At 37.8% G+C, this 25611-nt stretch overlaps 1 protein-coding gene across 1 annotated transcript; it reads right to left on the reverse strand.

Annotated features, from left to right (window-relative positions):
- Positions 1–239: 239 nt before the first annotated feature.
- Positions 240–25605, reverse strand: LOC103461753 (sacsin-like). The gene is made up of 8 exons (XM_081604288.1): positions 25554–25605; positions 24050–24095; positions 22143–22230; positions 19926–20037; positions 19363–19509; positions 17846–19262; positions 12935–13023; positions 240–12802 (listed from the first exon to the last, which is right to left on the reverse strand). Exons 2-8 carry the CDS (start codon positions 24076–24078, stop codon positions 1887–1889), a joined length of 12798 nt encoding a protein of 4265 aa, XP_081460414.1. The 5' UTR covers positions 24079–24095; positions 25554–25605; the 3' UTR covers positions 240–1886.
- Between the last annotated feature and the right edge of the window lie 6 nt (positions 25606–25611).

Raw genomic sequence — 25611 nt, forward strand, 5'->3', positions numbered from 1 at the left:
CATTCAAGTGGCTGAAATCTAATTAGAAGCTGGTGTAACTGTAGATATTTTAGTTACTGATTACAAAAGGGTACATAATGTTGTGCCGTTTCATAAAATATATACTAAACGTGAAAATTTAATTTACTTTACAAATAACAGCATTAAAAAATGTGAAAAATATTTTAAAAGTACAGTGAAGTAATTATGTGTTAGAAAAATTTATTGACAAAAAGAATCATTAAGACAGAAATCCCAAGAATTAGTCTTATTAGATTTATTACTTGCTTGCTGGCAAGTAGAGAATGCATTGAGTTAAACAGTACACAAACACTCTGACAGACACAAGAACTCGTTATAAACATTTCATTATAAACATTATAAACCTCATTATAAACATTTCCTCGTAGCACATTTGTGTGGAGGCTGGTTTCCCAGCTCTGCAAACCCCAATAGATAGAACAATGGTCGTTCCTTGTCATTTGGACCAAGTTCTCTTCTCCTGACAGAAAATAACCCATAAACATTAACCTTTGACATACCATGAAGAGTCATGTGTAAGCTTCCCCTTCAACCGTCCATCGCAATTATTCTGAAACCTGATTCTTAGCATATGACATAAAATCTTTTTTTTTTTCAACACCGTGTTACATTCAGGTATTGCTTATATCAAATTGTATACACACACATACACAAAATACACTATTGTTTTGTAAAGCATGTATTTTTCATCATCATCATCATCATCATCATCATCATCATATCTTTATTCCAGACATAAAAAAGGTCCATAGTAAAAAGGTAAAAGAAGCAAAATAAGAGAAAAATAAAAATAAACATGACATAATATTATTCACTGAGTCACAAATAAATGATGACACCAATGATTCCATAATCTTGAAGAAAATCTCACTGTACTAAAAGCAGGATTTGCTAAAATTGCAATTATATTACTGCATGACACAGATAATCTACACATGCATTTGTACATAATGCATTTTATTTGATTTTCTTCATATTAGAAAAAAGAGACATTTCATTAGACTGCAAGTTGCACTGCATTTCCATTTCTATAACACGATAGTAGAGTGTTTGCCAATAATGTTGAAGGCTTTTACCCCCTAACACAAAAAGTAAATCTTAATTTTCTTATAAATTCATCAAATACTAAGGTCTGGACATTTTACAGGTAAGTCCTATATTCGTTTTCACTTCTTTATAGTTATGTTGATTGTGTTATGCACTGTTCCAATATAAAAACTAAAAAACATTTTTGTGCTAGGTAAAAAAAAAAAATGGTTAAAAAGAGTATAGATATATAGACAAAATATTGTGCTTAAAAGATAACACATCATGAAATAAACTTAAGTGGAAAAATGGTTCATAAAACTTAACATAATAAAAAATATTATTGAAAATAAAATGGAATCTTAAGTCTATATAAAAGTTTAACAAGTGAATATGCACACATTAAAAAAGCCAGAAAAATGTCAATATCTGCATCATATTGTATCATAAAAACAACATACAATTCTTGTGAATAATAAAGAGTAGGAATGTTACAAAAAACATTCATTTACACTGTAAAGTGACTCAAATCATACTGAAAATCTTAAAATGACAAAAAAAAGTACAGTGTCTGACGTGCTCCTCATTTAGGAACCATATTTTGATTTTAAATTCTACTTTAATTTTTCCTGTTTTCATCCCAAATTTACACAAAAATTTTAGATGAGAAATTAAACATTTGAAAAATAAGATTCATTATTATGTCTATTTTTAGGACTCCATATGGAGTGATACATAGATTAAGATAAAACAGAAGATGTTTTAAAAGAAATGCATAACTTTCTTAAAATGTGTTTAAAAAACATCAAAACGTTAACTAAGACATATAAGAGCACAATCTAATTTACATACGCTTCTACTTTGTTGAGTAGCTCAGATGCTCTGTTCACTGCTAATATTCCATTTTCAGACCTGAACTGCTCATTAGGAATGTGGGGAAATGGATGACAGTTGGGGTATTGAGTTTTTTTGGCGTCCACTCCCAGTGACTTCAGATCGGCTACAATCTGAGGAAGGTCTCTCAGTTGAGGGTGGTAGCGGGAAACATTTGCTGCTGTGGCTGAAATTGAGCTGCTGGCGGTGTGTTTACCATCATGCTTATATCCTGCTGCAATGAGAGCCTTTTCCACTGCCTGATGGACTTTGAATAGACACCACTCTGTGCTGTCTCCACTTGTGTCTTTATGAGCTGCGTCAAGATCACAGCGAGCCTGTTTACACCAGCGTTTGGCCTCTTCTTTGTTTGGTCTTGGAATATTTGTGTTATGGGTCCAAAAGTTGTAGGAATGGGATGCTCTAGATCTAAAAAATCTTTCTCGGCCACTTCTATGATGCCTGGCTTCTTGGTCCCATTGCTGGTAGAAGTCTCTGAAATTAGAAGATCTGCTGGGAGATGATGTGGATAACGTAACCCTGCCTTTGTTGAGTTCATCAATCCGATGTTGCAAATATTGGAATGCCTCTGTAGCAAGTAAATGGCAGTCAGGATTTTTATCAGGATGCCATTTGAGGTAAAGTCTCCTAATAGCTGCCCTTCTTTCCTCTTCAGGAAGAGTCCGGATCTCAGTCAAACAATTGTCAATTTCTTTTTTAATTTTATCTAGAGAGGTTGGTAGAGAACTTTTTGCTGACGGGGAAGAATGTGGCACAGATTCCACCAGTACCCCAAGCTCCATGGAAAATGTATTTCTCATCCCTCCTATTTTAATCTTTTCTCGTTTAAATTGGTACAGGTCAAGATGACCGACTTCTACTGGTTCATCGTCTCCAATATCTATTTTGTATTTCCAGGAACATCTTCCAGAGCAACCAGGAAGTTCTTCAACAACAACTGCATAAATGTATGTGTTGTTTCTGCGGTAGCCAACATATTCCCCTTCTTCAAAGTTGTTCAGAAAGCTCATGTCTAATGAATCAAGCCATTCATCTGGAATATTTGTCCCAGGGTCTGGTGGACTGATAATTTGTGTTTCAGCTACAGAACTGTCATAGATTTCATTTTTAGCCAGAGTTTTCCGAACATCTTGCAGACTGTCGCACATAAGGAGTTGTCCAAGCACTGGAAGATGAACTGATGAAATTGTGTTGCTCAAAAGAGAATTAATTTCCTTTATAAGAGTCATATTGACTTCATTAATTGCTTTTGGAGCCATGTTATCATTGTGTTTCAAGAATAAGGTGAAACCTTGTTGTTCCTGTTTGACAAATACATCAGTCTCTCTGGTAGTTTTGTGTAGTGGCTTTTCATCCAGCCAAACCATCGTTTTTAGGGATTTACAGCAGACAATTTTAATACTGCCAAATGTCTTCTCACATATCTCAGCTGCTTTTTGTTGTGTTATTTTGCCTCCAGTTTGTTCTCTAAAAAGACAAATGAGTCCATATTTGAATGACTCTGAGGAGAGATGTTGATCAAACCATCCCCTGAACTCACAACCATTCCCAAGCTCACAAAGCTGCAAGTTTGATTCCATAATTTTCTCCTCAGTGATCTGAGACAACATTTTAGGCTGAAGTTTCTGAGGCAACATTTTCACCAATCGATGCTGTTCAAAGACGTCACTGCCCAGATGACATTCACTGAGTTTCTTGAGCAACAGGAACTTATCCTCCAGCCCCTCTTTCAACCTCTGCACCTCAAACACTGTATCATTGTAGTAGAGTGAACTTGATGTATGCAGCTTTCCATCAACTGCAGGAAGATACAAAGTTTGATCATCACCATTGAGGGCCTGTTCTCCTTGAGTTTTGATTAGGCGAAATAAATGGTGAACTGCTCGTTTTACAGTAATCAACTGGTTTGCATTCAGCTGTTGTTTTTCACAGGAATCAGCATAAACAGCTGCTAGAACGTTACAGTAGTGCTCTGCAGTGGCTCTCTCTTTCACACCAACTTTCTTAAAAAACTCTGCATACAAAACATCTCGTGAAGGTATTTTGTACAAGTATGGTCTAAACTCAAGTTCATCAGAGAGTGAGAGACACACACCATCAACTTTAAAAAGCACAGTATCTTTTTCAACCAAGACAACAGGAAGACCATATAAAGACTGTCTGTCAAAGTCATTGGCTTGTAGATAGCCATATGCACGACGAAACACATCTGCACGAGTTTTGATCACTTTCTCAGTTTTACATGGAGACTGACAGATATTTCTCATGTTTCTGGTGACATACTCTGAAGGTGGCTGATGATAAGCTCCTGCATTTTTCAGGATTCGTGAAAGCTTTGGCGAGATATAACATGGCAAATGTATAATTGGCATTGAGGACCAAATCAAATACTGATGTTTAGGATCTGTTTCAATCAAAGATCCTTGGATTGAAATGGTATTATTTTCTGAAGCAAATGGTTGATGGTAGTTGCAGAGATCTTTTTGAATCTTAACTGGATAAATGAATTTGATGTTGGCAATCCTCCTCATTAACCGTTCATCTTTGTCATTGCTCACACTTTTCAAGACTTCTCCGAAAAAGAATGCCGATTTCTCTTTCAGCTTACTTTCCTCATTTTCTTTCGCTTCTGATTCCAGTTGACGTGCAAAGTTGATCATATCATCTTCAGTCACCTCATATTTCATTCCAAGTTCTCTCACAAGAGTTCTAGCTTGTATGGTTTCATGCTGATTTCCTTCACAAAGCTCTGCCCAAAACGTCTTTGGCACAAATCTTTCCCTGGGCACCATTCTCAAGTAAAGCTCAACACTGTCATCATAGTAGTATGAGGCAGTCTCTAGATGACCATGCAAGCTTCGAATCAGTTTTACTGACTTCATTGAGGACATGATGCTTTTTTTGTGCTTCCAAAATCCCAATTGTGGATATAGTTTCAATATCAGCTTCAGGCACTCAAGAGTTTCCTCCTCTGTTAGTGTTTTTACAAAAGGCAAAATGAACTTCATAAAATATTCCAGATCATTCAGGACTTTGATATCAAGGATTTCTGACAAAAACTGGTTTTCAAGGTTGTTTTTGAGAAAAATGTTGTTGCTGTTGGAAAGGGTGAATAGGTCTGGAAATGTTGCTGAGTATTTGCTGTGCAGCAGAAATACTTCCTCAGGTCCATCAATCCTTGTTCTTTTACTAAGTGCTGTTTCAAATATTGGTAAAGACCTAAGTTTCCGCTCATAGTCTTTCTGACTTTTGGACTTGGTAATTCCTGATTGCAAGAAGGACTGAAGTGCTCTCAAATCATCATTTGAAAGTTGAGAAAACTCTGACTGGTTGATGTTGCAGATCTTGTTCAGCACTAAACTTTTGTCATTGACATCCAATAATCCAACATCTAAAGAAGTCCTTTGTATTTCCATGTAAAAGAAAATGTTGTTAAGCCTCATAAAGCCAAGTTTGAAGAGGATGTGCGATATATGCTTTTCAGATGCATCTAGAATCACATTTGACATGCATTTCATGGTTTGCAGAAGGATCTTGTTGTTTAACCTTGGACAAACAACAGGTAGAATGCTGTCATCACTGAAGAACTCCCTCACATGACCTAATGTCAGATTTTTTTTGAAAGCATTGAGTGTTTTGTATTGGGTTTCACTTGTGATGAACCTCCAAAATGATCCAAGCCACTTCAGCATTGTTTCATTTGGGATATACAAACCACTGTCTGAATCAATTTTACAGTGATGGGACAGGAAACTCTGAATTATTGATTTTAAAGGTTTTGCAGCATCAAGAAGTGTCAGCTTGTTCACAAGGTTGAAGCTTTCCAGAATGTCATAACATTGTGCATTAACTGTATAGTCTGCAAATACAGCTTCACATCCAAGGAAGAGATCATCATATCTTGAAAACAGCTTTGGTGTCTTAGAGTTAAACTTTCGCAAAACCTTATCTTTTGTGAGAAGAAGTGGAAGCCCATCAAGCAAAGTGGAATCATTCTCTGCATTTTCCCACAACCTGGAATCATTCAAGCAAAACTTTAGAAGCTCTGAACACCTTTGTTCATCCTCGATCAAAGTGTCGGTCAAGGGTAATGGTAAATCATTATCTGTTTCTGTTGGATCATTCAGAGGTTTTGCACAAAGGAATGTCCTCACACTATCAGGACAGACGACTCTGACTTCAATCCCAGCTTTTTGTATAGTACTCCAAATCTTGCACATGCTTGCAGTAGCACAAACTAGGTTCATCCCAAGATCCTCCAAAATGGGATTAATCCTTTCACTTTTTGAGTCTGTCAGGTAAGGAGTCTTCGTTGGCTCAGTTTCTCTGAGGCTGCACCAGTCAAGAGAGTTTTCTTTACAACCCTGACTCTCACCTCGTTCTTTGGAAGTCCTCAAAACTGGAATTACATAAAGGCATTTTTCCTTTATTGCCCTATATACCTCCAGTATCATTTCATGCCACTCTGGACCAACATTTTTAGACACAATTGGCCAAAAAGATAAGTATGGCATTGAAAGAAGACGTGTACCGCCTCTAAGTTTTTGCTTGATGAAATCCAAAAGATCTGCATACAGTGGAGCAATTATGTTTTTTTTCAACATCTCATTCCAATGTGACTTAAGATTTTGACCATCTTCCTTCCAAAGGTTTTTCCTGGAAGAATCTACTTCAAAGTTTCCATTCACATGTACTGGCAGTCCTGTTTTTCCAGGCAATGGAAGAGAACAGAAGGCAGCACCTTGGAAATCGTTATTACTGAACCGTGATGGTGGAGATGAATTTGAGTTTACACGTGCAGCGACTGCCCCCTGTAGAAGTTTGTTTGCCATCTTTAATTGAGCATGTTTAAATGACCCAAACTGTTCAGCAATGATCCAGTCACTGTGTCTTTTATCTGAGGTGGAAATTGTAATTTCATAGAGAACATGGCAAGGGGTAGCTGGTTTTTCAGACTCTAGGGCAATATCTAGATGTTTAGTAAATTGATTCTTTTTTCCCTCACTTTCTTGTGACAATGTTTTTTCAACCATAAAAATGGTTTGGAGTATTTCTGAGTGCTCATTAATTACATGAACTTTAATCTTGCATATATTTTTCAAGAACAAAGTTAGTCCTTCTGGATCTTCCGACAGGGCAGAGAACAGTTCAATCATGTCCTCATCAGTAACATTTTGCTGTGATAGTTCTGAATTTTCTGCATTGACAGAAGTCCTCAGAGGCAATCTGAACATGGTGCCTGCTTCAAGAGTGAACTGATCAGGAAGAAAGGATTTGTAGACATCAAGACACATTTCCTTGAATTCATCAGTTAGGTTGTATCCAATGCCATGTCGAGGTCTATCTGAAATAATTTCAATGTATTTCTGAGTGGGATCAGAAACGCAAAGAAATGTATTTCCAGTGAGGATGGAGGGACAGTCTGTCAGGTGGTAAACAGAGTTGAAACCAAGTCCATATTTACCAATCTTCCCTTGTAAGTTTTGTTTTCCTCCTTCTCCCAGCTGCTGAATGCCTTTCAAGTCATCATCAGAAAACACTTTGTTGTTGAAAACACAGAGGGCTGGACCCTGCAGATTGTTCCATCTTTTTCCAAATGTTTTTTCTTTGCCATGTTGACGTTTGTCCCAAATGAAATGAATTTCTGTTGCCTCAGCATCATCCGCATTTTGGATCAGTTCTTTAAGAATGTCTTTTTTTGATGGATATGCTGAAATGATGTTCTTAATTCGAACAGTTAGTTGTTCCCGCTGTTCAAAATGAAAGGAAAAAGGTGAAAAGTCGTCAATTCTGGAGTTTTCCAGAGTATGATGCCTGGTTGTTTGAATTCCAAAGTGGATAGCCATAGAACGGGGTATATTTTGATGACACAATGTGATACCTGAGGCAACTGGCATCCATGGACTATCATTGTAAAACAGGTCTTTGGCAGGCTGCAAAACTCCATGCTCATTTGGTATCAAACAGTCTCTAGTTGGTTTTTGCCTTGCTTCAAATATCCCTTTGGTTAAAATTGTAAGGCAGGTTGAAAGATCACTTTCTGGAAGTGCTTTATTTCCATATTGCCACTGAAGTGTTTGAAGCACAAAAAGTAACTGGCTGAAAGAAAATTTTTTTCCAACACCAACAGTCTCCCAAAGATTTCTGAAACTAGTGAAGGCTTGTGGAAGTACATGGAGATAGGGTTTGGCTTCGAACTGCTCATTTTCTGCAACACAGTTGACATTAACAAATGTGTTGCCAATGAGGACAAAGGGGAATGAATTTGCCTGCTGTGAAATGAAAGTGGCATACTCAAATTCACTGATCAACTGATCTAGAAACCTATAGCACTCATATGCTATTTTGTGAAGCATAGATGTGTCCAATGACTGTGAATGCTTACAGGCTTCTTGCAGCTGCTGAAGGACAGTCTCTGGCTCCATACAATTGCGAACTCCCAAATGTTTTAGGACAGGATCAGTGTTGTGCATTTTCAGTCCAATATTATCCAGCACAGGATGATTCATGTTAACAAGCAGGGAGAATCTGTCACTGAAAATTGCTGTGGGTTGCTGGAGCTTTGTGCTTTGTTTCATCTTTATGTCACCAGGAGAAAATGCTGGGAGAAATTGAGTCATTCTCAAGGTTTTCCAGTGGGGAGAATCTTTGTCATTCAGGTGGTTTTTCATAAGTCCAAGAAGGACCTTTACATTCTCATATGCTTTGTTTTTGTCAACACTCCAGATTTTTGTCATTGTGCATGCTTTGTGTGTGGTGTCCTCTAGTGGAAGATGATCACTGGCCATTCCAAGTTCCAGCAACCGTTGAATCCTTCTGGGTGAACAGAAGTCCTGTTTGGTTCCACCCAGCAAACGTCCTTCATCTTGTTCAAAAAGACAGGCCACTCTTCCATAGGGATTGACAAGATTCCTGATATATTGGAGTTGCCCATTTGATGTAGGTATGCAAGGATAACATGTCAGCAGATGGTCAATTTCTTTTATGTTGAGGTCCACAGCATGTAGCACAAGTGTATCTCTGGTCTTAGGGTCCATGGTAGCAAGGTTTTTGAACACCACCTCTTGGTAAAACTTTTTCCATGTCCATGTCTTGTTTTGTAAAACCTTTTCCTGTCCAGCTTGTTTAAAGCTCTTTCTTAACCACAGTGGGATAGGAACAACAAAGTTTGGCCCTTTTATGTACTTCTTGCACACTTGAGCAGCAAGTCTGCTGATTTCTGCATTTTCTTCAATGCATTCATGTAGAAAGATTGCATTGTTCATTGAGCACCAGTGTTCTCCATCAGAAAAGAGCTCTAGGCCACTGGAGGACTGCACAAGTTTAGAGTACAATGCATCCACCAAAGGCTTAAAAGTCTCACACACTTTCTCTCTCTCAGGCCAAAAGCTGTGATAACAATAGGCCTCGAGTTGTTTATTTTCAGACATTTTCTTCAGTGCAAAAAGTGAAGTAATATATGCATTCACCACAGGATCCTCTTGAAGAGCCATGTTCCACTTGTGTTTCACTCCACTTTCCCAAAGACCTTTTCTGTTGCTCATTACAGCAAATGTACCGTTTATATTTACAGGAAGACCTGTCTGAATGGGAAGAGGAAGGAAGCAAAATGCCTGTCCAGTAAAATCAGTTTGTAGAGGAGAAAATTTTGCAGTTTCTATATCCTGTTGCAAAGGCATAGCAACCCCTCCAATGGGCAATGAGAACACAGCCTTCTCCTTTTCTGTTTTGTTCTCTTTAAGAACCATTTTCAAAGACTGATCAGTACCAAAGCAGTTGTAAATGAGCCAAGGCTGCACTTTAGTTTCACCAGATTGCTGGCTAGTTATCTGGACAATTTGGATAGTGGATCTGTCAATGACTTTTGTGCATTTAATATAATGTTTCATTAATGATTTTTCTGCTTGTTGCTGCTTTTTGATGAAGGTCTCATGTGGAATCCTCATTGTATTATCAACAGTTTTAACAATGTTCAGAAGGGTTGGCATATCTTCATCCCTCAGTGGTGTAGATACATTGCTCGAGATACTTTTTAAAGACAACATGTTGATGTTCCTGAGAAAAAGCAGATGAACCTGTGAGTTCTTGGTGAAGTTCTTCTGTAAGGCAAATATATCTTTTTTGTTATATACTTTTTGACAAATTTCTGATCTCTGAGCTTCTTCCTCACTTCGGAAAGGTAGTTTGATTAGCGTGCCATTATAAAGTTCTGGAGAACATTTCTGGGTGAAATTACAGTCAAAAATGCCTTCATATGGTCCAAATAGACCAGGAAAGCAATGGAAAAGTCTCTTTTGAGAGAGATCTAGTTTGATTCCAGGATTTGCTTTCTGATGGATGTGCTTTGTCAAGTGAGTCACATTTGGGTCAAGTATGAGCAGCTTGTTGCCACTCAGGATAGAGGGAACATCTGTGACATGATAAACGGTATTGAATCCAAGTCCAAACTTTCCAATCTTTTCCACTTTATTTTCCTTTGAAGCTGAGCCAACTCTGACTATGTTTTTCCAATCATCATCTGTGAACCGCTCATTGTTAAAGGCCCAAAGACATGGTCCCTGACACAGGGCCATGTCAGGATCAATAAGACTTTCAGGAGGATCTTTGTGTTCTCTGAAATCCAACAAGAATTTACAGGCATCAGCTCCAGCATCCTCTGCATTCTGAATGAGTTCTTTGAAGATATCACCATCTTCATCATACTCTTTAAGAATGTTTTTTATCCTCATAGTTATTGGTTCAGATTGGCCACACTGTTCAATGCCTATTAACTCTGGAGAAAGGATGTAGTTACTGAGAAACCTTATTTTCAACCATTCAGCTGTTGCTATTGGGATTTCTTCATGTAAAAGATACATTTTCTCCTCACTGATCTGAAGTTCTTTCAGTTTATTTTTGTTTACATCACAGAGAAGTGCCTCTGATTGTGGTCTCAGGGTAAACTGTTCATCTTCTGTAACGACTGGCACTAGGATGTCACCCTTAACTGTTTGCTTTGTTTTCCACAACCAGCTGAGAATCTCGATGGAAACCTTTACTTCACCTGAAGTTGCAAAAGGCTGTTGTCTTGTTTCAATGTTTTTCTGGATTGAATGAAGAATATCAACAATTTCTTCATTGGAAAGTGCCGTTCTCAGACCACATTTCTGAAGCAGCTTCTTGAATGGCAAAAATTCATTTGGTACTTTCCCAATGTAAGAGCTCAGATCCAGATCCTGAGGGTAGTTTAGAACCAAATCACGAGGGGAAACAAACTGGTCATTGGCCCACAGCCAGTCTGGTTCCTTGTTCATCAACTCTCCAAATTTAGAGATGTTTTGCTGCATGTGCCCATAAATGCTATGAAGTTTTCTCTTGAAATCCACATTGGTGTCAGGGTCATCCATGTCCTGCACGGCTGATTTCAGCACTGACAAATTCTCAATCACTTTCTCAGGTGGAGGCAGCCGTTTGAGGCCAAGCTTGGTGTTAACTCTATCACTGAGCTTCCCCATCAGAGGCATCACCTCTCCAACAATGTCCTCATACATCGTGTGTCTTATTTCCTCTGAGCTGCAGAAACAACTTTTTGTAGATTTATCAAATCTATTTCGTTTTTCAGTTCCAGGCTGATCACATGGTATCCATTTTATCATCTTAAGGCGTTGAAGTTGCACAACAGAAAACTTTGACAGTAGATCATAGCCATCCAGCATTTCCAAGAGGAATTCAGCTCTGGTCAAAGCCTCACTTTCAGAGTTTACTTTGTGTTTTTCAATCAGTGTGGTGGCATAGAGCACATGCTCTGGAGTCAGATCTGCCTCTTTGTTTATCAATCCAAGATCTATCAGGTTTTTCAGCATCTGTGGTGATTCTGTGTATATTGGTGGGGGAAAAACGTCTGACTCAAAGATCAGTTTAAAGGCTTTAACTGTTGGATTAAGAAAGTCTGCAGCCCGTTTCAGCTCTCTCTTTACTTCAATGAATCTCAGTTCCTTGCACTTACATTTTAGAGACTGGTTTTGGGAGAAAAGGATGTCACCATGCTGCAAAATCCAAGTCATTATGTTCTGAGTTTCTTGACTACTGGAGGTACCATTCTTAATGCTGTCAATGAGGATAATGCCTACTTTATCTGGGCCCAAGAGATTTACTTTCAGCAGCTTGAAAAGTCTGCGATCAGCCTCAGTAACACACTGGATAATTGAATCAGGTACAGGCAGCTCTGAGGGTATAACCAGACCAGATGTTAGAACCAAAGCCTGCTTTGATTGAGCTGTGACCAAGGATCCAGTCATAGTTTGAAACACAGGTAGATTTATGAGGAACTCTTTCTCTTGACCTGAGAGAGCATGTAGATGTGACAAATAGTCTTTCAGATTTTCTCTTGTCTTTCGAGACTCAGACTTCACAATGCTGATGACTTTCTTAGAGTCTAAATTCATCAACACCTTCATGACGCTCCTTGGAGATGGGTTCAAGACATAAGTTTCAAGGTCTTCGTGTTTAAGCCACTCATTTCCTCTCACCAATGTGCCGCCAGCTTTGGTCACCAGCTGAGCTATTTGGTCAGGCAAACTCTTCTGTCCTCGTTTCTGAAAAATGAGGGTTGTCTTCTCTTGTAGCTTTGCCAGTGATACAGGCTGATTGTCAGAAAGGAGACTGACAGGTATCAGAGGTATTTCCCTGAAACAGGTTAACTCACTGAAATGAGAGTTCAGAAACCTCCAGAATTCCTGAAGCCAATCTAATGGTGGGTGGTCACTTCTGTTGGTGTTCCAAGTAACGAGTCTTTTCTCCATCTGCTTCCAGTCCTGTGGCAGAAATTTTCTTGTATATTCCTCTACATGTTTTTTATTAGTGTTGATGACTCGGAATACCCCTGGAAAACAGTTAAATAACAAAATCATATAGAAAAATTACTTTTTCTTAAAAAAGGAAAACAAATACCTTTTATATGGAATCACATAGGCAACATAACATGTTTATAAAAGTCAAAGTCAACATAACATACCTAGCTTGGCCAGCTCTTCCAGGTGGTTTCTGCAAGTTGAACGTAGATCACTGGGGATGAAGAGGTGATTGCAGTATGGTAGAAGTGTTCTGCAAAAACATACATTATTTTATTATGGTTAATATGCATTTAGCCCTGCGACAGACTGGCGACCTGTCCAGGGCGTACCCCGCCTCTCGCCCGGTACGCTAGCTGGAGATGGGCACCAGCACCTCCCAACCCCACTAAGAGACAAGGGTGTAAGAATATGGATGAATGGATGGATAATATGCATTTAACAAAACTATGTTGGACTTCCGGTTTGAACGTCACCGTGATGGCCACGCTGTGAACGGGCTCCCGAGAGAACCTAAGAAATTGAAAACCCAACCCCACTTAAACGACGAAAACATACCTATAGAGGTGGAAAAGAACAGGGGTGAGCGAAATACTTCAAAACCGATGCTTTGTAGCGCCATTAAGCGGTTGTTGAAAGTCTGGGAGGCGAAGGGGAGTGGCAATTTTGTTATCTGGAACTCTTAACTATGAACATATATCAGAATACAAAGATAAAGAAGGTCGCTACATAATCATTGATGGTACCATAACCACCATCCTGAATAGTGATTGGGGCAGTGATTGGTCCCTGTTGACAGGTTCTCGAAATTCCAACTACTAGGAGTCAGGGTACTTTAATATGCGGCGATGACTTCAATATTTTATTAAACACCAAATTTGATTCTTCTAGTAGGAAAGGCGATGGACGAAATATTGGTAAAAGGATGAGACACCTCATGGGCGATTTAGGATTAGTTGATGTATGGCGAGAACATCACGCAACTAAGAGAGAATACACCCACTTCTCGCACCCACATAACTTATATTCTAGGTTAGATTACATTCTTACGTTTAAGAATGAGTTGTTTAAAAGTAAAACCTGTGAAATTGGCCCATGTACAATTTCTGATCATAATCGAGTTTATGCTGATTTTTGTCTGACAGGAAAAATAGATCTACAGTATGGAGGATGAACACAAATATTTAAATTTAAACTACCCAAACATTAAAGAGAATTTAAAAAAAGACAGAGAATTATTTAGCTCAAAATGATAATTCGGAGGTGTCACCAGGAATACTATGGGATGCAATGAAGGCAGTGATTAGAGGGAAAATAATTAGTATATCCTCCCACTTAAAAAAAGAAAACATGCAAAAACGTAAACACCTGGAAGACAAATTGTTAAAATTGCAACATCAACACTCCGTGACTATGAACGACAGCATTAAATCTGACATGGTAAAATTTTAAAAAAAGAATTAGATGACCTAAACATGATTGAAGTACAGAAAAAAATAATTTTTAACAAGCAGCAGTACTGTGATGTAGGGAGGAAATCACTAAAACTTCTTTCATATAAACTCAGAAAGCAGCAAGCAGAGAGGACTATACACAAAATAAGAAATCCTTTAAATGGTCAAATAGAAACCAAAGAGGAGAAAATTCGACAATGTTTTCAGAATTATTACAGAAAACTTTACTCCCAAACCCATGTAGATAATAATCAAGATGTCAATACTTTCTGTCTAAACTAGAGCTACCAACAGTGACGGAGGAACAAAATAAATTGTTAGTATCCACAATAACCAGAGAAGAAATTCACTCGGCAATTAAAAGACTTAAAGGGGGAAAAATGGCAGGGGCAGATGGATTTGGCCCAGAATGGTATAAAATAATGCAGGATCATTTGATTCCCACCTTGCAGAAAACATTTAATTGGGTAATGGAGGAAAAAATTGTACCCCCAACATGGAAAGAAGCAATAATCTCTATAATTAAGAAAGAAGGAAAAGACAACCTAGATTGTAGCAACTATCGCCCAATCAGTGTATTAAATATTGATTATAAGTTGTTCACTTCCATCATCTCTAAGAGACTTGAAACTATCCTACCAGGGCTAATACATAATGATCAAACAGGTTTTATTAAACATCGACAAACTCAAGATAACATTAGGAAAGTTCTACATATAATGAATCAGGTTCATAGACAAAAAATAGAGACTTTAGTGTTAAGTTTAGATGCCGAAAAGGCATTTGATTCTGTGAGGTGGTCCTTTTTATATCAGGTTCTTGAGAGATTTGGATTTGATAAATCTATAATAAATATATCTGGGTTGTATAATAAACCAACAGCCAAAATCAAAATTAATGGAGACCTTACTGAATCATTCATACTCGAGCGAGGTACTTGACAGGGTTGCTGTTTGTCGCCACTCCTCTTCGCCTTGTTTATAGAACCATTGAGCCAGTGGATCAGACAGAGACAGGATATAATTGGAATAAGGACCATAGGAGGGGAGCCAAAATTGTCATTATTTGCTGATGAATTGTTGCTTGTTATATCTCATCCTACCCAGGTTCTCCCCAAAATAATGAAAATCTTATCAGATTTCGGTTTATACTCAGGGTACAGGGTTAATGTGAACAAAACACAGGTACTAACGGTAAATTATGACCCACCACCTGAAATTAAAAATTGCTATAAATGGAAATGGGAGGCGGATAGTGTTAGGTATCTGGGGGTGGTGATCCATCGTGACCTTACTGAAATGTTTGAAGCCAATTATGCCCCCCTGAACATAGCCATAAAATCGGATATCCAAAGATGGAATGCCATACCTTTCTTAGACCTACACTCCAGGATTGAATCAGTTAAATTAAACATTCTTCCCCGGATTTTGTATTTATTTCAATCCCTACCAGTTCCCATACCGTCAAAACAATTTGTAGAATGGGATAAGTTGCTGTCCAAATACATTTGGAAAAGGAAAAAGGCCAGAGTCAAATACAAAACTTTACAATTAAAAAAGGAAAAAGGGGGATGCGGGCTTCCATGTCTATGAGAATATTTTTGTGCAGCTCAGTTGAGACCTTTGGTGTGTTTGTGCTGTCCGAATTACACTGCAGGATGGAAAAATGTGGAAGGGGAAACGGTCAAAACAATACCGATTAGAGCCATAATAGCTGACACAAAATTACAGAGCAAAATTAATTTGGCAGATGAACCTATATCAAAAGTAATGATATCTGCATGTAACGAAGCAATTAGAATCTGTGGTTTAGAAAATGCCTCTAAACTTTTAAGATGGTGCGCTTATGATTCGGACTTCATCCCAAATCAACATGATGATAGATTCATAGATTCAAGAAGTGGATTTCAAAAGGCCTAACTAGCTACTATTCTTTCGTCCATAAGGGGGCATTCCAATGTTTTGAGACCTTGAAAAAAAAAACATGATTTGTGTGCAGATGACTTTTTAAGATTTTTTACAGGTCAGAAGTTATTTTAATAAAGATCTAAAAGTACATTTACATAATCTGAGATTTGTGGAAACGTTTATATTACTAACTAAATCAAAACCAGGCAAAACTATTTCCAGGTTGTACGACGCCATCCTGCGGTGTAAGAAAGACAGCACTGTTTATATTAAAGTGAAGAGGGAAAAAGAAGCCAGCCTGACGATTTCAGAAGAAGATTGGGACCACATTTGCAAGATGCCATGGACAACAACAAGATCAAATGTTTGGCGTGAATTCTGCTGGAAAAATATTATAAGATTTTTCATAACCCCAATGCAGAAACGATACCAGGGAGGGGGTGTTACCTGCTGGAGATGTGGAAGGGATGGTGCCAATCATTTCCATATTTCTGGGACTGCCAAACCATTCAGCAATATTGGTCTCAAATCCATGAACATTTACAGAACATCTTCACAGTTGATTTCCCTTTAACTTTTGAATGCATATTTTTATGTAACATTCCGGTTGACAAACTGAACTACAACGATCAAAAACTTCTGTTGATTTTACTGGCCGGGAGCAAAAATGCCCTCACAAGAAAATGGCTTAAACGGGAACCTCCAACAACTGATGACTGGATAAATGTAGTGAAAGAGATTTATGTACTGGAGAGACTGTCTTATTCCATTAATGTGCAGAGAGACATTTTCTACAAGATAAGGTCAAAGTGGACAGAATATGTCAAACCTGTTATGTCTGATTTTTTGTAAACCTTGCTATCATTCAGATTTATGCTCTAATTTGATATGTGTTGTCAATTATCGGTTGATACTCAGGCTGCCCCCCCACTCCCATTTATTTTATTTTATTTTATTTATTTATTTTGCTGTTTTTTCTTTAACTTGTTTAAAATTAGAAAACAGAGAAATCATGTAAAAATGTGAATGTAATCAGTATAATTATATAATTGTAACGTGCTTTCTCAATAAAAATGTTAATATAAACAAAACTATGTTCAGTTTCAGTGACAAAAGTCTTACCTTTAAAAAAAATACAATAAAGCAGAAATAATAAAATAATCTAAAGTGAAAAACAATGCTTTTTTTGATGAGACAGTTGTGCTAATGAAAACCAACAATTATTTGTTTATTAGTGAATAATCAAACTGCAAAGAGGAGCCGTATCTCTGTCACTTTTTGTATGCTCCATCATGAAATGTAGGGAAAGACTAAGTGCTGTGCTATTGGGGAAAAACGTGTACAAGGGTATCACAGAAGGCTTTCACAAATTTGATTGCATTTATTCTGGTGGAAAAGTCCAGTGCTGGCAACAAAAACCCCTTTAGTGTAATTACCTGTGCCACACTTATTGGAATGCATACATGCTACTACAATAAAAAAGTAGTTGAGTTTGCATTTTACACATCTAGATTGTAAAGTGCAATATGCTTAAGAAAAAGTTGAAGTCTGCAAGAACAAGCACTCTCTGAAATGTAGCTGGGTTTCAACCAAAAATATGTCTGGAGTGAAATAAGAGTTCTAACCATTGAATAGACATGCTTTCATGCAAAATCTAGTTTTGAAAATTAACATAAATATAGCAACAGGCACATCAGACAAACTATAACCTTACCTTGGAAATTCCTTGTTGTCAATCAAAGCAGTGTCCTCCTCTTTCTTTGTGAAAGTTCTGAAAGATCCATCACTGAGAGGAAGTAGCTGAAGACCCTGCAGTTCTTTGTATTTTCCATCACTCAGTATGTACTCCAAAATACACAGTTTATCTTCTTCACTGATGTTATCAACACCAGACCTGTGGAGAACCTCTCTGATGAAGCAGGGAGTAACATGCTGGGGGTTGGTTTTTGTAAAGGTCTCAATGGCTCTGATTACAGCAGCTGGTAAACTGACAAGATTTTCCCCGCAGGAAACCAAAGTCCTTTTAATGGCAGATAAGGTATCAGCTCTTGTTGGCCCATTGCAGGGTATCACAGCTTCTGATAAAGGGATAAACTGTGTTTCATCTCTGGCAAGAGAGAGAACAGCCATGTTCCCATTGAGTAAGTGATAAAAAACATCAACAGCAACATTGAACCATTTATCTTTGTGCTGCATTTGAGTAACATCAGGCCACAGGCTGTACACAGAAGATACAGGAAGAGCAGATTGTTGACAAAGTTTGATGGCGTCTTGAATGATCTTCACATATGCTTGTGGGAGCACCTTCTTCACAAGCAATTCATTCCACAAAGCATGTTCATCATGTTTCTGGTCTTCTTCTTGCCACTTGATGTGTCTTCTGTTATCTGTGAGACCAAAGCAGGCATTGACATAGACTGGGAGACCGGTCTTGTTGGATACGTTGTTTGGGAGAGGGAGAAAGCAGCTCAATCTGCCTTGACCACAGTCTCTCTGCTCGCCAAGCGGAAATGCCAAGTCAACTCTGGGTAAAAAACTCAACTTTTTGGCAAGGTCATCAAGGTTTGGTGCTTTTCCCTCTTTCATGGTGCATGTTGTTAAAAGCCATTGTGTTTTTTTCTGATCTTCTGAATTTAGAGTTATCAATTTGATTCTTGTCTGGCCTTCAACATCAGACTCATCTTTGTGCTTCAGAAGAACTTCTGTTGGTTCTGAGGATTTTATTTCAAGCCTGGTGTTAATGGTACCATCCTGACTGATATGGATCAAGGACACAGAGCTCACACTTTTCAAAAAGAGAAGGCTCAAGTCTGCATCTGCAATGAAGCTATCAAAAAGCTCAACCACTTTATCTGAATCATACAGATTGTCTGAAATCTCTGATGCTTTGTTGCGTAACGGGAACCTGAAAAGTGTCCCAGAGAAGTACTGATCCTCTATGATTGTTGACCATTCTTGCTTGCCTACAACTGAAACTATGTCTCTGTAGGGCTGGAACTGGTCATGCATTATCAGCAAAGTTTCTTGGTCTTCAGGTTCATTCAAAAACCACCAAAACCCCTTATCACCAAATATTTCCTCTTGGGGGTCCATCAATCCAAGATGTCCTGAGCTGAAAATACTGGGCACGTCTGTTGAGAAATAAATGCTTCTATTTATTATCTCTAAAATTACTTCTTAGTTAAAATCATTAAGTCAAAGCATGTTATCATTCTAACGAATACATTTTACCTGTAATGTGATAAACAGAGTTGAAGCCGATTCCAAATCTCCCGATTTTGTTCGGGTCATTGATCTTGCCACTTCTTCCTGCCATTTGAATTCTTTTCCAGTCGTCTTCAGTAAACACAGCATTGTTGTAGGCATACAGAGCAGGACCTAAGCAAAAAGTCAATGAGTAACTAAATGAATAAAACTGTTTAGGATCTTTGAATATGTAAATTGTTAGCGCCTGTTCTATAATTTCAGCTTGAACTGAGAAAAATTAAACAGCTTGTTTTGGCTGTAAAGACAGATACAACATGCACAATCGTATTTCTCTTTAAAGTTTTTGGTGTAAAATGGCTAAACCTTGCAACATTATAAAAAATGCTTATAATTAATACTCATGTGTTCTATAATAATAAATGTATATTTATGCCTCGTAAACAATGTTGAACATTAGGAAAGGCACATTATTGATATAAAAAACTAATCTTTCTTAAAAGTAAATCATAACTGCATTTCTTTACAGTTATGTTATCATGAAAACAAGTGTAGCCTACAACTGAAGAACTATTTACAAATCAACATACCTTGGTATTGTCCAAGATTGACACTCCAAAGACTCTCAGTGCCATAGCTCCTCTCATCATGGATGAAAATCACTTCTGTTGCATGAGCATCATCAGCATTTTGAATCAGTTCCTGTTTCAAAATAAAATACATTATTATTAAAACCCAAACAAGCTCAACAAGACAAAGTCACCCAACTTCAGTTGTAAATGGGGAATCAATAGATTCAGACCAAATTCTTAGATTTGAAGAAAAAAGCTTGTGAAAAATTAAATGAATAAGTGTTTTGTATCATTAAGTATTTTGGTTGAAGACCGGCAAATACAATTGCATACACAAGTTTAATTTGTATCCTTTACATTGATGAAATACAGCATATGCACTAAGCAGAATACACAGACAAGAGAGGACCTGGTTGACCTTATACACATATCCTAAAAGCCCATTAACTCAGGTCTGCCACAAAACTCAAAAGACCTATCCTGATTAAGTTATTGTAAGCTTGCATTTTATTTTTAATCCTAAACCAGAGTGATAGTTTAAGGCATTAATCAAATGCAAATGAGACCATTTAAATTGTGCCATTTGTATTTATGTACTTCATCAATGTAAGTTTTCTGGATTTCCCCCCAGCAAACTTGCAAAGCCTGGTTGTACAGGATCTCACTGCATGCTTAGGTTGATGGCACAAATATAACATCATACACAGAAGGTTTCTCATATTATCATGCTTTTGGAGGTTCATGTTGAGTGAGCCAAAGCAGTGTGGCATTTATACTACATAGGCCAATTATTTAAATACTTGAACAAGTGAACTTCATCTGCAGAAACACTTTCCAAATCACTAATTCTGATTAAAAGACACTTGCCCTTTGACCGCTTGATATAGGCACCAGCACCCCTTCCAACACCACGAGAGATAAGGGTGTATGATAATAGTGTCAGTACGAAAGTATTCCTTTGTTTTAGAGGTAGAAGGGAGTGTTTTGTTTGTTGTTTGGGCCTTAGAGACCCTGATGCATAAAACTTTACTTGTGTATTTTTCTTCTCTTGTGCTTGACATTTTACCTAAATTGTAAAATAAACTGTTTTTTGCGACTGTCAACTGCCAGAACTTATCCTTTGCTGTCTTGGGGAGGGGTTGTAACAGTTGCAGGCCTGGCAAACTTTCTACAGCAGATAAACAGGATATTAAAAACACTGTAAACCTAATGGAAACATCATTTAATGTTGTTTCATTTAGTATGTAAGGTTTATGTCTGTTCTGGTAGTAAATAGCCATTGCAGGGTTTCCCCCAGAAAACTTGCTAAGCCCGGTGGTTGTGGCGCCGAGGCGGTCCACCGTGTTTTTGTATTAAAAGATGTTAAGGTGACAGGAAGTTTAAAAATATCATTATACATTACGGGAAAACATCGCCAGTGAAACACTACTTAAACCCACAACTAGCCTTAAAAACAACAAATCAAAATATACAATTAAAATGAATATAAATTGTTTGCACTTTTGTTTAAGCGAAAGCTCCTCACCAGGCTGAACTTGCATGACCAGGTTAGCCCTAGTTCGTTAACTAATACACCGGCCAACCGGGAACACAGAGATAAACTTTTCCAGTGCAGGCAGAGTCGGGCTGGGCAGCGTGTTGAGATGGAAAAGCTGCGTAAAATTCTTTGTTCACAAAAATAAATCATTCTCACCACTCGCTCAACGCACCTCTGAAAGCGCGACTACAAGTTATTCCTGCAATTCACGTAGAGCTGCGCAATCAGAGCAAACTAGAGTGGTGTTTAAAGTCTACTTTGAGCAAAAACTCTGGAAAGAATCATAATTCCTCACAGGGGGTGGATGTAAATATTTATAAAGGTCAGCCTGTGTCCAGTTTGAGTGAAAGGAGGCGAGCGGGATCCGCGTTGAGGTAAACTTAATCCAGCTAATGCAATGTGCAGAGGCAACGCACAGAGGTGCCAGCGGTGTAATTGGTCCGACTTTCAATGCATAAACTATAAACCTATCTTCCATAAACATATCTTTTAGGAATAAATCTACTCCGCCAGTGAAGCGCTCAGAGTTGATAATAAAAAAATAACTTTGTTTTTTATTAATTATTAGTTTCCTAAAAACATAAATAAGAAAGGATTAGTCTGGCGGTGGCGCTAGTAAAGGATGGCGGGTGCCAGGCCTATTAAACATTGAGGGAAACCCTGCACTGCTATAATCATAATGTGAACACCATACTGACCTTCAAAATTTGTCCACCATCAGGATATCGACGAAGAATATCTTTCAGGTAGTCAAGAAAAGGTGGTGCCGTAGCCCCAAAGGACCTCCTAGAGAAAATAAGATTTAAAAATGAAACAGTAAAATTCAAATCAATGGTCCAGATATGCTTAATCTGCATTTACTCTTCCAGCTAAGAGATTTTAATTGGAGTTGTGTTTAATAGCAATTAGAAGTAGCTCAGGAGGTAAGAGTTCATCCTGTAACCAGTGGGTTGATGGTGTGAACTCCCCTGGCTCTGTCTTCTCAGTCATTGTGTCCTTGGGCAAGACATTTCAGTCTGAGTGTTGAATGTATGGACTGGAAAATACAATAAATCTGTAGAATAAAGTATTCTGCTTGCGGATTTCAAGACTAATCAAAATAGCACAAACCCCCCCCAATCCCCCCTTTGACCCCCCCCCCCCCTCCGTCCTCCCTCCTTCTCCCCCCCACCGTCTAAAAGTACGCTAACCCCCCAGCCCCCCCCCCTCCCCCACACTCTAACAATACACTAGCCCCCCCACCATCTCTCCTTTGACCCCCCCCCTATTTTTATTTACCCTGTGATTATAACTATTGTAACAAAAATGTCTTTCACACTTCAGGAGATTAATATGGTCACAATACTTGGTATATTTAAACAGTGACAAAACAACATCATACAGATCATACTAGAACATCCTAAAGCTGCTGTCCCACTGTTTCCTCTTCCCCCATCTTGTAATTTATGTTGTCATGTTATAAAACATGGTATGCGTTTCTAAAAATGTGAAAATTATGAAGATTTTCTGGAACATATATCAAGTTGCCAAACTTTGTGTTTCATGTTTAGAGTCAAAACTTTTGTCAACACACGTTGACAAAACTTGTGTTGACATTAAAATGATCCTTTAAGGATAAACTCATGGTCCAGGTATGAATTTCGATGCTTCCCCAATCTGTTACGTAACTATTAGCCAAATTAATTATTTTGTATTATATTAAATATTAATAAAGTTCTCCATAACTCCGGAAAAAGCTCCTGTGCGCCGTTTATCAGAGGTACACTTCCTGATTTTACCTGAATTTCTACAAAAATGTTGATTTCACTTTTCAGTCATGTGTAAGCAAAACACTTTGTACTTCCTTGTTTCTCAAAAAACTCTGAAGCAATAACCCCAAATACTGCTATGTTCTGTAATCAAAAATTGTTTTTCAGCATCACCTACAAACCTGCAAACATTAAGATTTACATTCACTATTGATTTAGTTAAATAACAGTATTAAGACACAACAGTTTACAACAGCAAAAATCAACGTAGGAATGTGATGAATATCACTTTAAAACTAATCAGTCTCTGCATACTTATGCAAAATGTTTTAACTTCCAATCTCTGATATTGTATGTTCATAAAACTGTGCTTTGTAAATGAAGGTAACTTTGTATCGAGTGCTTTTGTCCAAAATGTCTTGCTGGAGATAGGCACCACCCCTTACAACACTACTAGGAAAAAGGGTGTAAGAAAAGGGATGAATGGATGGATGGATGGATGGATGGATGGATGGATGGATGGATGGATGGATGGATGGATGGATGGATGGATGGATGGATGGATGGATGGATGGATGGATGGATGGATGGATGGATGGATGGATGGAGTCGATCCATTCATCCAAGATACGCCTTGCTCAGGAGTATCTTGGCATGCAAATACAAAACATTGACTCAAATTCACAACTTTGAATTGCAAACTAACTACTCCACCCACAAGACAAACATTTTATGAAAATGCATATAAAGCTTTAAATAGTTTGATATCAACAATTTGTTCTTGCAGCACTGTTGACTAGTCTTGTCAAAATAAGATATATCATTTCAAAAGCTTGTCAAGAAATCCAACAGCTTACCGGGTTTTATATCTGGTCTTCCCACTCATCCTTCTTCAGTTGGATGCTGTGAGAGAAACCAAATATTGTAACACAAGCTAATGCAGCACATAATATTTTATAGGTATAATGTTTGAGTAAAATGAACATTGTTCTTTTATTCTACAAACTACTGACATGTGTCCGAAATTCCAAGCAAAAATTTTGTATTTATTTGCAGAAAATGAGAAATGATCAAAATCACGAAAAAGATGCAGTGCATTTCAGACCTCAAATAATAATTTAAAAAAGACCAAGTTCATATTCATTTAGAAACAACAACAGTACTGTTTTAACTCGGGAACAGTTCAGAAATCAATATTTAGTGGACTAACCATGAGGATTCAATGCAGTGATTTCTTATTTTTTTCCAGAGCTGTTTATAGATTCTTAATTTATAGAATACAGAGAAAACCATAACGTGTGAGAACACAAATTAAAAACATTCTTTTTAGTATTTTTTTTCTCTCTTCTTTTAGTTGGATTATTTGAGGCTTTTGGCTTATTAAGCAGTCAGCACAACCACTTTGGTAGAATGGTTAGATTTTTTAACAACTTTAGAAAACCCTGGTGGAGCTTCTTTGTTTCGTGGAGCTGATACAGGAAATCGATCTGCAATAACAGAATATACTGTAATTTTTAAGTGACGCAGCTTTAACGAAGATCTTTACAGCCGAGTCACAACTTTATTATCTCCGACAAACTAAAACCAAATCTATAAAAAAAAAAAAAAAAAAAAACTTTGATGGGTGTTATAAAATTAAATAAATCTAGGAAGACCTGGAAAAACGAATAGAAGTTATCATGTTATTGATTATTTCTCATATACCATAACTATTGCAGTTCTGTCCTAGAAGTTACATTCTCATAAACCCTGAAAGGATGCAACGAAGTAAAAATCAGTACCTGAGTCATATCGTGTGTTAGGTCATCAGTGTGTTAGGTCTGAGAGAGATGCTGCTTCAACCTGTCGTTTTATAACACTGAATCGCCCTGCCCTCATCCTATCCATGCTCGGTAACTTTCATTTCTCATGAAATTAAGACCACCCAGGATGCAAAAAGTTAGGGCAATTAATCAATAACATCGTATGCTATGTGGTTTGGTTATAAAACGAAACTTACTGGATAACGACAGTCTCTTAATTCATGTAACCGCTACGTAGCGCAGGGCTCCACCTAAGTCTTTAGCTTCGGGAACGCTCAGATTCAGAGATTGATCTGATTATGACCAAATCGGGGAATGGTGTTATCAGCTCGTCTAAAATATGTGATACATGTCGTATATAAGCGAAGGTGATGTCCAAATACACCTCGCTGGCGCTCTGGGTGGTTTACAATTTATCTTTCGTTAATAAAAGTTCGATTTCCGTAACTAGAACCGTTTCGCTACCAGCTCGAGTTTCGTCTCATTGCCACAATAAAACGAAACCTACATCACAGTTAGACAGGTTTGATTTTAAGTGTACCGCCCCTTTAATGCTCACCAGTCTGTCTAGTTGCTCCGCCGCTCGCTAGATGATGCTGCAGCCCCGTTCCTGTACA

This window comes from Poecilia reticulata, chromosome 2, assembly GCF_904066995.2.
Source record: "Poecilia reticulata chromosome 2, P_reticulata-male-v2, whole genome shotgun sequence".
NCBI lineage: Eukaryota > Metazoa > Chordata > Actinopteri > Cyprinodontiformes > Poeciliidae > Poecilia > Poecilia reticulata.

Bases quoted from the DNA above. Each gene is read 5' to 3' on its own strand.
- LOC103461753 (XM_081604288.1), bottom strand. From the start codon at position 24,078: ATGAGTGGGAAGACCAGATATAAAACCCG. The intron at 19,510-19,925 runs GTATGTTGATTT...CTTTTTGCTTAG, and splicing joins CAATCTTGGACAATACCAAG to GTCCTGCTCTGTATGCCTAC. The intron at 19,263-19,362 runs GTAAAATGTATT...ATTTCTCAACAG, and splicing joins CTCTGTTTATCACATTACAG to ACGTGCCCAGTATTTTCAGC.